The sequence below is a fragment of the Xiphophorus hellerii genome, chromosome 13 (genome assembly GCF_003331165.1).
Source record: "Xiphophorus hellerii strain 12219 chromosome 13, Xiphophorus_hellerii-4.1, whole genome shotgun sequence".
In the NCBI taxonomy this organism is placed as follows: Eukaryota; Metazoa; Chordata; class Actinopteri; order Cyprinodontiformes; family Poeciliidae; genus Xiphophorus; species Xiphophorus hellerii.
The window spans coordinates 16,042,707-16,058,413 of NC_045684.1; the positions used below are offsets into that span (position 1 = coordinate 16,042,707).

The window sequence follows — 15,707 nt, forward strand, 5'->3', positions numbered from 1 at the left end:
ACTTTTTGACACATATGCCAAATGCCTTATATATGGGGAGACCCTGAACACATCACCCAACTGCTTCACAGCTGCATAATATTAGTAAAATATGAGACATGAGCTAACATTGGAACAGCATGCCCAGATTGCATGAACTAATATGCAATCAATACTTTCAAAAAGTGTTGAAAGTATTGGTGTCTTTTCTGCTTTAGGTTCATAGCAAAAATAGATCTTAGATAATGAGAACTTTATTTAGTTGGCAGGGGGAGGGGAGAATACATTTATTTTAATGTCAGTTACATAAAAAGTTGCTTTTCTATTTTTGCTTTCTAAAACTTTTTATGATGCATTAAAAATAAGTTTGCCAAAAATTTATCACAGGCGTCTTGAGTGCATGGTACTTTAATAATTAGCTTAAACTTACAGCGGTGCAGGTAATACTAGTGCATCATATCTTGTGAAAACAATAAATTTGACGGAAACTATACCACCGTGGGGTGTCAGCATCATGCCGAGGGGATGCTCTTCTTCAGTGGACACAGAAAAGTTGGTTTGCGTTGACGGGAAGATGGACGGATGCTAATTACAGGGCAATCCCTGAAGAAAACCTGCTGGAGGCTGCTTAAGATGCATTGATGTTCAATGATGCTCTCCATCCAATCTGACTGAGCCTGAGCTGTTTATAAAGAAGAAAAATGGGCAAATGTTTCAGCATCTACAAAAGGTAAAGCTGATAGAGTCTTACCTGCAGCTGTAAATGCAGTCAGTGTTTGTTTTATAAAGTATTTACATGGGGGGGTTGGCAGAATACAAACAAATGTCACACTTTACATTACTTTACAAAAACCCTTTAAAAAACTCATGTCATATTTGCCCTTCACAATTATCTACTTCTTTCTGTTGGTCTAGCATAAAATCCCAATAAGCCACCTTGGAGTTTAAAGTTTTAACATAGCAATTTGGGAAGTAGTTCAAGATTAGTAGAAATCTTTGCATAACACTAGGTGTTGGGGGTTAAAAAAAACTCATTTAACAGCCTTTATCTTTGGAGCAGTGTTAAAAAATTTTATTTGGTTGTAGTTATTTATTACCTATATCCTCCTGGGACTGCGTGAGTTAAAGTTGATCCGAGGGACATCATTTCATATTTTTGGTGTACTTAGTTTCCCATTCTCAAACCTTTTTTTTTTCCTAAAATCTCTACATGAACCAAGTGAGTAAGTTGAAAAGTAATGAAGTCCATGTGCCGCCTCACTTTTCCTCCCAATAACAGCAGAGTACATGTGATAAAATGTCCACATTGGAAAAGAAGTTCTCTCCTTATCAGAAATCACTGTCTTCATCTTGCATTTGTTCCAAAGTCTTCAGATAATCTTGAGCAAGGATTTTTTTGGGCAAAATATCTGTTAAGTAAAAAACAAGAGCGAGAGAGAAAAGAGTTACACGACATACTGTAAATTCACTGCTTGTCCAGCTTCAATGTTACTTCATATATTTCAGTAATAAGACCAGATAAAGTACTAATGTACAAACACAGCCATTTAACCCTTTAAATGTAGATTATGCAAATAATCCATATTCTTATTAATGTAATTTTAAATGTCTTGTGATGAAAAAATGGTAGAATATTTCACAAAGCAGTTGTTCTATCAGATAGCCATACATGTCAGAATAGCATACATATGGTAAGAGCGCATGCGCACGCATGCGCATTCTGCAGGAGGTCCGCGATATTGAGAGGAGTCGTCAGCTTGTCATACGCGAGAAGAGACACAATAAAAAGTAAGTAAATAAATTAAATTTAATGCTCATACGCGAGAAGAGACACAATAAAAAGTAAGTAAATAAATTAAATTTAATGCTGCTGCAGCTGCAGTAAACTACAAAACACGCCCTGTTTAAATTCACGTCCCCCAGTTCCTTGATATTTTTGGGTTGGATAACATGTCTGCTAACTTGGATAGCATGTCGTGTATGTGATATGTTAACCTGAAAAGCCTTCATGTTCCGGAGTAAGACAGGGAAGTATACTGTCCTCTCACCTTTTTAACATCTACATAGATGAACTTAATGTTGGCATCCACCGTTACCAACATTAAATGAATCAGACGTATGAAAACGCAATTTTTACCCACACTGAAACTGGGGCAAAACCAGTGTTTCACTTTTGAAACAAATCCTTATCTTCATTAATGTATATGAAAAGCGTTCATGTTAATTTTGTTTTTATATGTGCTTTACATTTACACATATTTAGTTTATGCAAATTGAGGTTGTTTTTGGAACATGAAGGCTTTTCAGATTAACAGATCACATACACGAGTACAGCCACCTGGGTTATGTATTAGTCACTGTCAGTGTGACTTTTGCCTCAATTAATAAAAGACAGGAGATGTTCTTGAGTCACTTGAAGTCCCTGTGTTCACCAGGCGTTGCCAGGAAGGACATGGCATCCACCAGTGTTGTCAATAAAAAATTGGGATCTCTCAATTGCATTTAAACTCGCTGTTGTGTTTTCTGCAGTATTTCAAGAATTGCATTGTTGGATGCACATGCATAAATATGTTGATTACAAGGTTTTTTTGTATTAAATCGGAATAAAAAAGGATGGATATGAAGAAGCTTTCACTACAAACTTTTTTTAATTTATTTTAATTTTGTATTTCTTGTCCTAAGAGCTGATATTTCACAGAAATGTCATATTATTGCAGCACCAGTTGGCGTGTTTAGTAGCAGGAGTAGGTGTGTTTTGTTGTGTACGCAGCTGCAGCAGGGTATTATTATATATTTGAACAATTTGCAGTGTCTAATGAATTGTCTTGTTTAAATGCTTGTTGATGCAATTTACATGTTTTCTTGTGTCATTTATAGCAAACATGGAGTGCAAATGGGGGGAAGTCTTCAGTTTTATTTCTGAAGGCTCCTACCCATTGACACTCAACAGAGGGCAGAGGCAAACTTTAAGAAAGTATGCCGAAAAATTTACCACTGGCTGAATGTTCGGAGATTTATAGCTTTGGACAGCTATGATTCTAAGAAGTTTTTGGTCAGAACACATGAAATTTTATTAATGTTGGGTATTAAGAACCAGTTCCACTGTTCAGGGAACTGTGGAAGTCTGTGTGAAACCTGTTGATCTGTTTTGTTAATATTCTAACAATCAAAAACACAAGATGGCTTAGGAGCATATCACCGAATTTTTCATTCCAAACGGAACAAATTTTCCCTTAGGCTATACCGGAACAGTCCAAAGCATAAAAAAAATCCAAAGATATATGACATACTAAATTGCAGTATTTTCTGTTATGTACTAGTATAACATGATGGCTTGTCAACAGAATATAAAGAGGTAGTACTTGACTATTTTTGGTAAAGTACACTCTAAATGCCTTTATTTGTTCCCAGACAAGGTGGAAGAGTACTGTGTGGAATGCAATATGCTTCACTGTAATGCTTCAGAGAACATCATTGACATGGTAAACAACTAAACTGTACAACTTAACGCTTCAAACACATTACACTTGCTAACTCATAACTGTTTTCTTTTTCTGTCCACTTCACAGATACAGTGTGACTGCTGCTCAAGGTGGGCACACAAAGAATGTGCCACAGACATGGGTGACATGTTCAAATGTAAAAAGTGTAACTTAAATTAAACAGTTTTACCCCACCAGTGACAGTGTGGATTATTAAAAATACAGAAGTAAAATGTTCTACATTAAATATAGTACATCATACAACTGATGTCATTGGTATTAATCAGGAAGTCATACAGTGGCTAATAAAGTGTATGGCAATCCGACAGGTTAAGAGATGCATCAGGAAGTCATACAGTGGCTAATAACAAAGTGTATGGCAATCCGACAGGTTAAGAGATGCATCAGGAAGTCATACAGTGGCTAATAACAAAGTGTATGGCAATCCGACAGGTTAAGAGATGCATCAGGAAGTCATACAGTGGCTAATAAAGTGTATGGCAATCAGACAGGTTAAGGGATGCATCAGGAAGTCATACAGTGGCTAATAAAGTGTATGGCAATCAGACAGGTTAAGGGATGCATCAGGAAGTCATACAGTGGCTAATGAAGTGTATGGCAATCAGACAGGTTAAGGGATGCATCAGGAAGTCATACAGTGGCTAATAAAGTGTTATTACATTAGCAGCTTTATGACGATCTAACACCGTTTTAATAAAGATGATTAAATATAAAATATGGTGAAATTGCCGTTGTTCTGTCAGATAGCCATACGCTGTCAGGATAGCACACATGCAGTCAGTACGCATGCCCGCGCATGCGCATTAAGAAGTCCGACCGTCAGTGGAGTTGTCAGTTCAGCATACGCAACAAGTTATGACGAAAATAAGTCATTAAATTGTTTATAATATGACATAATATGATAACTAGATAAATATACATGCGTTGTCATGGTTTCAAAGTGTATTTAAAGCAGGTCTGGCTGCAGCTGCAGTCAATTACAACACAGGCCCGTGTAAAACTCATTAACCTACTTAACCGCTAAGTCAGGATGCCATATAACTGTTAATAACAAAGTGTATGATGATCTACGTCATGATTCTATGTTGCTGATTAAATAAAATCATATGGTAATGACAACGTATACATGTCTGAGCTAAGCGTATGACTATCTGACAACGTATGCTGATCTGACAGATATAGCCATCAGTTTGTCATACGCGTATGACGATCTGACAACGCATGGCTATCTGACAGAACACCGTAAACGCATTTTATGTCTGCAGTTTTCCTTGAAGTGTCAGTAACATCCTTGAAGCTTATTTAAACACTAATTATGAGCAGCTGAAGGTTGACAGTTTCAGGTGAGTCAGGTTTCTCACCTGTGAGGAAGTGGAAAGTGTCGCTCTCCTCTGCGGTTTTAGCCAGGTCGCTGTAGTTCAGGGTGTTGGCTTCCGTCTGGGAGCGGTTGTTAAAGGAGGTCAGAGCCAGATGCTGCACAAACAGCTCCTTTATCATCATCAGCAGCATCAACAACAACAACAACGCCCGGGTTAGTCAATTAGAAATCTCCAGTTAAAACTGTAAAACAAACATCTTCAAAACAACAAACCGCTGATATTCCAGCTCTGCTAATAAGCCTGTAACAACAGCTTACAGTAGCCTTGGTGGTGAGGAAGAGAGCGTCGTGGTTGATGCTGGAGACGTCCGGGGAGCTCTTCATGATCAGCCGCACTCTGGAGATCGGTAGGGAGATTGTCTTTTTAGCTTCTGACGCTTGGCTGTCTTTTCCTGAATTAGTTTGAGACATTCTTTAAAATGGAACAAACACACTCTGCTGTTAACCTCCAGTACTGTTTTGAATTGTGACGCATTACGTTTCTTCTTCGTCGTCTTCCTTCTTCTTTGGCGGTCTTTACGAAGGATGAGCGCCACCTACCGGAAGGTTGAAATTACAACTGAATGTGACGTGTAACTTTGCCAGGTATCCAAACGTTTATCTTTGTGACTGTAAAATCAAAAAGTCCCCCTGTTGTTCTTAGCAGAAAAAAAATATTTACTACTACATACTAGTTAAAAATGTTTTTCTCAGACTGAAAAAGTATTATAGACAGCTTTGGTAATCTGTTTCAATCAATCAATCAATCAATCTTTATTTCAGACACAAAAGAGGTCCATAGTAAAACAAAAAGAAAGGAAAAAAAACAAAAAGAAACATGACAGTCACTGAGCCACAAATAAATGATGACGCCAATGTTTCCACAATCTTGAGAAAAATCTCACTGTACTAAAAACAGGGTTTACTAAAATTGCTATTATATTATTGTATGACACGGGTAATCTACACATACATTTATACATGAGATTCCTGAGCGCAGCTGCACATGTGGGAACAGCGTTATGTGCAAACATGTGGCTGGCACTGCTCCATCTAGGCACTTTGAGTAAGAGCCTCAGGCCATCATTGTATGCCACATAAAGTTTGTGCAGGCTACTTTTTTTATATCTTCGCCATAGATGGGCTGTGTAAAATGAAGTACAAAAAACTTTAAAAAGAGCTACCTTCACAGAGGATGAACACATACCAAACTTTCTGATCAAAATATTAGCCTGTGCATACATCATGCAATACTGCCTACAAATGTCACGATCATCAGATAGGTCATCAGTTATGTAATGTCCCAGATATTTAATTTCATTGCATATATTGAGGACAATGCCAGATAAAGAGAAGTCAGGGGTTTTCAGATGCTTATCTGCTCTACTTCTAACAATCATGACATTGCTTTTCTTAGCGTTATATTTGACATCAAAATCACATCCATATTGGGAGCAGACCCTTAGTAATTGTTGAAGGCCAGCACTATATGGGCATAAGATTACCAAATCATCCGCATACATTATGTGATTGATTGTGCGGTCACCAACTACACAGCCTGTTTTACAACAATTCAGGCGCTTTGATAGTTCATCCATATAGATGTTAAAAAGGTAAGGGGACAATATACTTCCCTGCCTTACTCCATTACCAACATTAAACGAGTCAGACAATGAGTTACCCCATTTGACATACATTAGTTGATGACCATACCAATAGACCATTATTCTAATTAGATATTTGGGTACACCTCTGCTTTCTAACTTGCAGAACAATTTTTGATGATTCACGCGATCAAATGCTTTAGAAGCATCAATAAAACACATAAATACTGTGGTGTTGCGCAAATTATACAAATCTAAAATCTCCTGTAGCACAAAAATACACGTCTGTACCATGTTTGGGTTTAAAACCGAATTGATTATCAGAGGTCAAAAGAAACTCTTCCAGCCTATTTAGAAGGACTCTTTCAAAAACTTTCGACAAACTACTAGCTAAAGCTATGGGTCGGTAATTCTCCAAGGAGCTAATCTTACCCGCTTTGTCTTTAATAATGGGTACCAGAATGACAGATAACATTGATTTAGGTAGCAGACCATGTACTAGACAGCCAGTGAAACACATAGAGAGTAATGCACAGAGTTTTTTACTTGCATTTTTCAAATGCTCAGTGGATATGTTATCCATCCCACAGGCCTTATTGTCTTTCAGTGTCATAATTATATGATATATTTCTTGTGGGGATACAATCACATTCTCATTACTGTGAATGCTTCCTATGTCAGAAATGTCACTTTTGACACAATTAAACAGCGCACTGTAGTGCTCTTTCCATAACTGAGTGATTTCTTTTACACCAGTAACACCATCAATAGTAGATGGAAGTGACGTTTTACAGTTATTTACTTTCTTTATTTCTTTCCAAAAGTCCTTAACATTATTATTTCCTAACTTTCTAGCAAGAGAGTCAGACCTCATAGTATTTTCACGTCTCCTTATGAATCTTAAAAAATGTTTAAAATTAGCATTTGCTTGTTTTTTGTATTCAAACAAGGGGCCATGTCTCTGTTTACCTGCATCGACCCATGCTTTAAGAGCCCTTCTGGCCTCTGCATGATGTTCTTTTACATAGTCGTTCCAACCCGGCTTGGTGCTATGCAAGATGGTTTTATGCAGTGGCTTGCTTGAGATAAGGAGGGATTTCACAACATTCTCATACAGAGTACATAACTCAATACCATGTTGAGGGTCTTTACAATTCATATCACGGCATGAGATTGCTCCCTTTGGTAAGTGTGTATTGCTGAACATGTCATTAGTTTGATAGCAATAATCTGATAGATCTTTTTCAGTCAAGTTATCCCATGCTATTTTTCCTGTACTTATATTATAGTCTACAGGCAAAACAGAAGGTATGCAATTCATGTTTACACATAATGAGAATGGTATATGGTCAGTGGTGGCAAGGTCATAGTTGACACGAATTCCCAGAATGGAATCATGAGCATCAGCTGTACAGATACAATGATCTAACCAGGAAGTTGTATGCCATGATTCACTAATATAGGTGTAGCTGTTGTTAGGCAAAAGTGCCTTACTAGAAAGAATTAAGGCATTACTGTGACAGAATTGCATTAAATGCGTAGCAAATGTAGAATGTTTATCTGTAACATCTGCATTTAAATCCCCCACAATAAAAAAACAAGTGGATAGATTATCCTGCATAAAAGACATAATAAAAGACAGTCTATTAAGAAATTCGTCTTCGTTTTGAGGACATTCATAAGGTGTGTATATGTTTAAAACAATAAAATGTTTGTCTCCACAAGTAAATTTCAGCCCTATGGCCCAATCCACACCCAGTCTAATCACATGTTTCTAGTTTGGGATATTCTTATCATTTTATTTGATTTTTTTACTGTAATGAGGAACTAATATCTAAAAGAATGTGTTTTATTTTTCATCTTTAGATTGGTGCATCTACTAGTTTTCTCTTACTTAACATAAGAAGAAAGAACCTTACTTGATGTATGACTCTGTAAAACAATAATGTATACATCACCTAAAATAAATTACGTTGCTTCTCACTGGCCCCAAAACAAACGTCAGTGACCTCCCATAAATACTTTAAATGTAACACAGCCCATAGATATAAAAACTTTACCTTTGTTTATTGACAGTGAGAATAGTATCAAGGTTATTTTTTAAAGACTTTAAGTTGTTTAAGTTTCAAGGTATTGGGAAATTTAGTTTCTGATAGTGCATAGAATAATCCAATTTTTTACAGTTATGAGTTTATGTTTGATTTCATCCGTGCTTCAACTAGGTTTGTTAAAAAAAAAAATATGCCTAAGCAAATAACAATCCAATAAACCTGTGTTGTAAGGCCATTTTGAGCACTTAGAAAAACACTATGTAGATAAAATTTATTACTATTATTATTATTATAAAAATGTTGTTAGTAGAAGGGATGTTCTTATCAGGAAGAGGGGGCCAAATCAATTTCTGATTAAGCCCTCAAACAATATTGGACCAGCCCTGTTTTATAGTGAAAGAACTACAATAACTATTTTACCCACAGAAAGTTGTTTGGATTCAGGTTACTGTTTGCTAGATAATAATCTTTTTTATTTATTGTGTCCAATAAATATTTTTTAGAGAAAGAGATAGTTGGGTTTTTCATGCTTAATGAAAAAGTACTAAAAATGTTATTTATTTATTTATTTTTTACATTTTTTGTGTGTGTGTGGGTATTAAACTAAGACTGATGTGTGGTCTCAGTCCTGTTGGTGGCGCTGTACCCAACCTCATGCTTAACATCAGAGGAAGAAGCGCAGAACAAGAGCAGGACCGCTGCTAAGGATAATAGGGACACACATAAACAGACCGAACTGGTTTGTTCGTTGGTTATTTTAAGATGTTAAACGTCTTTTATTTGAATTAATAAATGTCGCTGTAGTTTGCGACAGCTACACAGGTGAGCGCTTTGATAGTAAACTGTTGTCGGGCACCAGATCGAGGAGCTCCATCTAATTTTTTTTTGTTGAGCACTGTTGTGTGAGCGGTAAAAAAATGCCTCTGGGTTTGAAACCGTGCTGCTCCGTCTGTAAGACGAACTCTTCTTCAATGTGGAAGAAAGGAAACCAGGGCGAAATACTGTGCAATAACTGCACAGGAAAGACCAGCAGCGGCGGTGGAGCTTCTGGACCCTCCGTCTCCACCAGCACTCAGCCCAGCAACGGCGGCGGAAAACAGGTCAGTCACACCCAAGATATGCTTTGAGCGTGGCTTGAATAATTATGGTGCATTGATATATTTATAGCTTATTTTCTCATGTCTTTTTGAAACCAGAGAGATGACGGTAGATGGATATTATTAGACTTGTGTGGTGCATCAACAAAACCGCTCAATAGCACCCCCTGGCGGCAGTTAAGCATACGAAGAGCAGAGATCGCTTTGGCTTCCGTTTTATTTTCACTGTAATAAGATTATTGATAGAAATAAACAATATATGCTTTGTTACTCAGCAAAAGTAAATGTGAAACGTATTATTTAGGACAATGGGCTAGAACTTGTAGTCTCATATTTTACGTAATTTATTTATTCTAATATTAAGGGTTTGGGGAAGTTTTATGGGAATAAAAGCTTGCAAGCAAATATGTATGGTTACAGAATGCCACTCCCAACGTGACGGTGGTGTTGTATCAGCTTGTACTACTCGTGTATGAAACAAAAAATAAAATACATTTAGCCAAAACAAAAACCACAACAGGTTCCATTATAATACACTATTATAGTCATTCCAGAGTTTTTTTATCAATTGGAAGAAAGGATGATTCCCTAATGTTTTATAAATTAAACAATGTAAGGTTAGTACAACTGTTTTGAGAGTAAGATTCCATTCTTAAAATTTGTTGGGGCGGGGTGGGGTTTCTAGTCCAAGCAGGAAATCCACAGGAGGTCTGCACGGCTGAGAAGCACCAAGTACAAAGCTCCTGCCTCTGAGAAAAAGGTTTCAACAAAAGGCAAAGGAAGGAGACACATTTTCAAACTCAAAAATGTACGCTGCTCTTTTTATTTATTTTTTTCATACATTTACTGCTCTACAAAGTATTTGACACTTGACTATTCTCCTTTACAGCCAATCAAAGCGCCAGAATCAGTGTCAACAATCATTACATCAGAATCTTTATTCTACAAGGTATGGGGTGGTCACTGTTTTTTTTTTCAGTGTTTATATTTAAAAGTGATCATATAAAAACCCAGAACCTCCGTTTGTGTTCACAGGGTGTGTATTACCAGATCGGTGATGTGATCAGGGTCATAGATGAAGACGATGGGAAGCCGTACTACGCTCAGATCAGAGGATTTGTGCAGGACCAGTACTGTGAGAAGAGTGCGGCTCTGACATGGCTAATTCCCACTCAGGCCAGTCCAAGCGACCACTTCGATCCAGGGACGTACATTATTGGTAAGCGATCTGTTAACACATTTTACTCTGATTTGTTTGGCATCGTTTTAAGCTCTGTGCTTTTTATTAGGACCAGAGGAGGATCTGCCCAGGAAGATGGACTATTTGGAGTTTGTGTGCCACGCTCCCTCTGAATATTTCAAGTCACGCAGCTCTCCGTTCCCCACCATCCCTCTATGTCCCGAAAAAGGCTTCATCTGGACGCACATAGGACCTACATCTACGCTGGCTGCTAAAGAGTCTGCCAGCATCGCCAGTTAATAGGACTTTCCCATATATGGACTTATGCTGTTTCTTTGAAGCAGTTGAATGTATATATGTGTATTATAGAGAAAACAAACTTATTTCAGTTTAAAGGCAAGTTGCAATCTGATTTTGAGACAAACCATTTGTAACTACATTTTAAGGAACCTGTTTACACAGCTGAAACATTGGATTAATACTTTTGTATATGACAATTAAAAAAACTTCTTGAAAGTGTCAGTGATTCTTTTTATTTTTATAGAACAGAAAACAAACTGGTAAGATAATTTTTTTTTTATCTCTGTACAGATGGGATGAGGCCTGCTATCTGAAGAGCAGAGCTGCTGCTTCTCTGTATTAAAGGGAGCAAGTGGATGCTCTACATTTAATCAAAAATGCCTCCTTGATTCTCATATTTTAATTCCAGAAACATTAGCTTCTATTAATAATACAGCGCATATAAAATACTGCACAATTTCAGTTGAATAAAAAAAAACAATGTGACCTGGGTATCCCTGGAGTAGCTTACTACGATCAGGAGAATTTATTTAATTAAAAAAGTTTTTCTAATAACACAAAAAAGGGATGTAGGTAGTGCTGTATAAATTTAAAATACCGTGGCATTAAATTATTTCTTTCAACATTGTGACATTTCTTTCCAACACAGTCTTTTGCATCATGTCATGAATATGTAATCATTAAAATAGTTTATGGTTTAAATTTAGGTCAGAGATGTTTTCTTTCTTCATCATGTATGTTTCCCTTTTGGTGACATTATTTTATATTGTGCACTTATTTTTCACAGTAAAAGCACAAAAGAATCAAAAAGTAAAAGGAAAGAATATAGCATAATGGTGAGATAAATTTAACAGATGGAGTTAGAAATAAAGACATAATTTCACACTCCACTTTGTACGAAAGAAGTGTGAACTTGAAACAAGCTAAAATACAATGTATATAATGAAGAGTTAATACACTGAATTATGAACATAATATTGACTACAAACAAAGTTGACAATAAAAACTCAAGCTTTGAATCATACAGGTTTCACTCAAGTTTCTGAGTGGGGCCAAAGTGAAATTGTACTGATTATGTTAAATATTTTTTATTCACTAAACAGTGAAGCTTAATTAACAATTGAGTTATTAGTGGAAATTTTCCCAGCAGCATTCGAATGTTGTTTCCACTTCTCTCTGTTGAAAGTCAGACAGTGTACCCTGACGAAGGACATGAGACAGCTGTTTCTATTAATAGCCCCAACGCTCTTACCTATCACAAGACCCCCATAACCCACACATTGCTGCTGCTGAACCACTGCAAGCCCATTCTGGACGAATACCACAGTAAAAACCCAGTAAAATCAGGAAAATCTTTCTTCTTCTACTTTCCGCCTCCAACACCTGGAGAACATGAAGTCCCTGCGCTTCCTTGCAGCTGAGGGCTTCATCCAGACAGGCTCAGCGGCTTTAGGGAACCTAAGCTGCGTGTCTTTCAACCTCTATCCGCTTCTCTTCAAGGCCTGCTACCTCCATGAGCAGGCCGAGCTGCTGCATGCTTTGGTCCAGACATGGCCTCTGCCAGAGCTCAACATGCAGAGACTCCTGGGGAAATCCTCTGACTGTGAGCTGGACCTCACCTCCTGCACCTGCCGGGCCTGCCTACAAGCAGTTCTGATCGGCCTAAAGGTAAACCCTACATTGGTTTGGATGTTTATGCTGAATTATGTTTTTGCCTCTATAACTTTGTGATGATATTCCCTTACAGGACTATGTGCTGTCTCCTCCACGAACATATGCAAAGAGTTTGCATGTGGTGGACCTGACTGCCCTCAAAGACATTGAGCACCAAGCCTGTCCATGCAAGTCCACCATGGGTCGGTGGGCTCGGACCCAGCTCCTGACCCAAATGTGCTATGAGACCATGGTGGCCATGCAGGCGAGTGACGTGAGCCCATCTGCGTTTGAAACCTCAATCAACGTCCTTCTGAAAGGATTTGTGACAGGCCGGAGCTATGAGATGGTGACTCAGGCCTTCCTGCTTCTCCGCTACTGTCCTCTGAAGGTTCGCTTTGTTAGCTTTAGAGCCGACTCCCTCGCTCTCAAGCAGCTCTTCTACGTCCTTCGTCTGGCTGAGCCTGAGTCCATAACGAAGCTGGAGGTGGTCCACAATGTTCCGCTGGAGGCCACACACCTGGAAGTGTTGCTGTCCAGGGTGGAGTTTCCCAAGCTGCAGTCTCTGGCGCTACCAGCGGGGGCGCTGGATGTTAGGAGGCTGGGTGCTGATGATGACGATCTCCTAGCAACCATTGGGCATCTGCTGGCACAACTTGGCAACCTTACTGAGCTTTATGTTGGGTTCTCGACTCTAACTGGACATCTTCGCCGATTGCTGTGGTGAGTACATCAACTATCTATGCTAGTGGACATTTATCGTATCGTTTACCATTTATTGATAGATTTCTTGTTGTAAGAATTTTTATTTATCGTTGTCACAATAAATTCCAATTGATGTTTAAAAATACCCAAAAATGTTTGTAGTCTCAGAATTGTTATTTTTACTATTTTCTCCACCGTTTGTTCAATGAAAGTATCAATAAATATTAATTTGAAAATATGACTAAATGCAGTTATGTGCAGTTTAGTGATACAAATCAGGCTTTTTTATGCTGCTGGTCTCCTAAAGAAGCATATCACACAAGGGAATGACTTGCAAGAGCAGTATTTGTGTTTGTGGGGCTATGATTACTGTTTCATGCAGCCACAGCCACACAGTTACCTAAAACAGTAGAAATAAATAGTTCTTATTGTCTTATTCTTAGATTATCAAAACAGTACCACAAAATACTGTGATAAAACTTTAAATCCATATCGCCCACCACTGCAACCATCAAACAAGGTCACCTGAGGTTTGTTTTTTCTATAAATATAAATAAGGTATGCACTTCTTGTAATAGCTCTCCTATTCTTTGGCAGCTTTAAATGTTCTTGTTTAACAATGGATGGTATTTTGTTGTTAAAGTTGCTGATACGATGCCAGTGAGGACAGACAGCACCAAGTCAGTCAGGGACAGAGCCATGATTGAAGATCAATGTTTGACATTTTTTACCTTACTTGATTATCTATTTTATTTTAAAATTAGGATTTTATGGAATAGCCCAACACAAAGTAGTCGATATTTGCCTCTGGAAGAGTGATGATATAAATTTGATTTGTTTATCCAAACAAATCTACTTAGTGTTCTTTAATAACTATATAAAACTATGTCAGATAGGCTAGAACTCTATTTTTCCAACCCTGAATTATGTCTTTACCTTCCCCAGCCCTCTTAATACGCCCCTGAAGTGTCTGGAGCTGGCTAACTGCTGCCTGAACCGCGTGGACATGACCTACCTGGCCAACAGTCTGCACAGTGAATCCCTGGTCTACCTTGACCTCAGCGGACATGACATCTTCAGCTCTTTTTCCACCGCATTCCACAAACTCCTGGGTCGCTGCTCTGCAACATTGATGACCCTCGTCCTCGAGGAATGCGACATTAAGGACGACCACCTAACCACCTTCACCAATGCCCTGTCTCCCTGCCAGGCGCTACAGGAGCTAAAGCTTCTGGGAAATCCTCTCAGCTCTGTCACTTTGAGGAGATTGTTCTCCACGCTGACAACAGGGTTTCCTAAACTGAGGTACATAGAGGTACCTGCACCCAGAGATTGCTACTCTGAGGGTGTCACTTATCCTCTTGAAGATGCGGTCTTGTTGGACTACAACAGAGATTTGTTTCAGCAGACCAGGGGTCAGCTTTTGGGTATCTTGGAGCGAGCTGGCAGAGGAGAAGTGGAGGTGTGCACCCCTCTCATGGGCGCCTACGATCCAGACATTAATGAAACCAGCAATGAACTCGGGTTGTCAATGCTAAAATCTTTCAACAGTGTGATTGGAAATTTTATAGGTACAATAACAGATGTGGACACCAGGAGATCACAGGCCCAGAGAGGAAATGAGAACGCCTGGTGAGCAGCAAATGGACATGAAGGATTTTATCAGAGGCTTTGAACAAATCTAAATGAAGCACATCTTTAAAATTAGGTGAATTTTTAAGGAATGTACATGAATCCTTGTTTTTAAATTCAGGCATATTTATTTTAAAATTAATATTAACCTTGTCTCTATTTTGTCTAAGATAAATTTAGTGATGTAGCATCTGATGACTACAGTACCTTAAAAAGTATTCATACTCTCTTTAAATTATTGCATATCATGTTAAAACTGCAGGTTTCAATAAGTTGTACTGGGATTTTATGATTGACCAACACACTGCAAAATTAAGAAAATTGGTTTTCTCTGATAGTCCTAATAAATGTAACCAATTTCTTTCAGACGTCTCCCCATTAATAAACAGAACCACTTGTATAAACAGAACCACTGCAAGGCAGATGTAATGGCAGATGAGATGATTTAAAAGATTTATCTAAAGGAAACTTCAGATATCTTGTAAAATATTTGAAAAACACGTTTCATCCATTGTGTTGGTCTATCACTAAAAAACATAGAAATTATTGTATTTGAGATGGAAGAACTGCAATGTAATACTGAGCGCAGAAATGTGTTTATAGTGTCATGTCAAACTATAAAAAGAAAAAACAAATCAGATACTTC

General features: G+C 38.0%; 3 protein-coding genes and 1 long non-coding RNA gene across 4 annotated transcripts; 3 read left to right on the plus strand and 1 right to left on the minus strand.

Moving 5' to 3' along the window:
• Positions 1-217: 217 nt before the first annotated feature.
• chrac1 (chromatin accessibility complex subunit 1) lies at positions 218-5,368 on the minus strand. Its single transcript, XM_032581578.1, has 3 exons — positions 5,119-5,368; positions 4,844-4,970; positions 218-1,388 (listed from the first exon to the last, which is right to left on the minus strand). Exons 1-3 carry the CDS (start codon positions 5,269-5,271, stop codon positions 1,309-1,311), a joined length of 360 nt encoding a protein of 119 aa, XP_032437469.1. The 5' UTR covers positions 5,272-5,368; the 3' UTR covers positions 218-1,308.
• On the plus strand, positions 2,702-3,655 carry LOC116731744 (uncharacterized). Its single transcript, XR_004341617.1, has 2 exons — positions 2,702-3,461; positions 3,549-3,655. It is a non-coding gene; the product is annotated as an uncharacterized LOC116731744 (long non-coding RNA).
• A 3,786-nt stretch (positions 5,369-9,154) lies between the features above and the next one.
• Positions 9,155-11,293, plus strand: gatad1 (GATA zinc finger domain containing 1). Its single transcript, XM_032581196.1, has 5 exons — positions 9,155-9,594; positions 10,277-10,399; positions 10,481-10,540; positions 10,627-10,810; positions 10,881-11,293. The coding sequence occupies exons 1-5, from the start codon at positions 9,412-9,414 to the stop codon at positions 11,069-11,071; spliced, it is 741 nt and encodes a 246-aa protein (XP_032437087.1). The 5' UTR covers positions 9,155-9,411; the 3' UTR covers positions 11,072-11,293.
• Positions 11,294-12,322: 1,029 nt separating this feature from the next.
• lrrc14b (leucine rich repeat containing 14B) lies at positions 12,323-15,703 on the plus strand. Its single transcript, XM_032581191.1, has 3 exons — positions 12,323-12,739; positions 12,819-13,447; positions 14,375-15,703. The coding sequence occupies exons 1-3, from the start codon at positions 12,464-12,466 to the stop codon at positions 15,063-15,065; spliced, it is 1,596 nt and encodes a 531-aa protein (XP_032437082.1). The 5' UTR covers positions 12,323-12,463; the 3' UTR covers positions 15,066-15,703.
• The last annotated feature ends 4 nt before the right edge of the window (positions 15,704-15,707 follow it).

Excerpts from the sequence above, each read along its gene's own strand:
- lrrc14b (XM_032581191.1), top strand. The coding sequence starts at position 12,464 with ATGAAGTCCCTGCGCTTCCTTGCAGCTGAGGGCTTCATCCAGACAGGC. Across the intron at positions 12,740-12,818 it reads CAGTTCTGATCGGCCTAAAG|GACTATGTGCTGTCTCCTCC; the intron begins GTAAACCCTACA and ends ATTCCCTTACAG. Across the intron at positions 13,448-14,374 it reads CATCTTCGCCGATTGCTGTG|CCCTCTTAATACGCCCCTGA; the intron begins GTGAGTACATCA and ends TACCTTCCCCAG.
- chrac1 (XM_032581578.1), bottom strand. The coding sequence starts at position 5,271 with ATGTCTCAAACTAATTCAGGAAAAGACAGCCAAGCGTCAGAAGCTAAA. Across the intron at positions 4,971-5,118 it reads TCCTCACCACCAAGGCTACT|GAGCTGTTTGTGCAGCATCT; the intron begins GTAAGCTGTTGT and ends ATGATGATAAAG. Across the intron at positions 1,389-4,843 it reads CACTTTCCACTTCCTCACAG|ATATTTTGCCCAAAAAAATC; the intron begins GTGAGAAACCTG and ends TTTACTTAACAG.
- gatad1 (XM_032581196.1), top strand. The coding sequence starts at position 9,412 with ATGCCTCTGGGTTTGAAACCGTGCTGCTCCGTCTGTAAGACGAACTCT. Across the intron at positions 10,541-10,626 it reads CAGAATCTTTATTCTACAAG|GGTGTGTATTACCAGATCGG; the intron begins GTATGGGGTGGT and ends TTGTGTTCACAG. Across the intron at positions 10,811-10,880 it reads TCCAGGGACGTACATTATTG|GACCAGAGGAGGATCTGCCC; the intron begins GTAAGCGATCTG and ends GCTTTTTATTAG.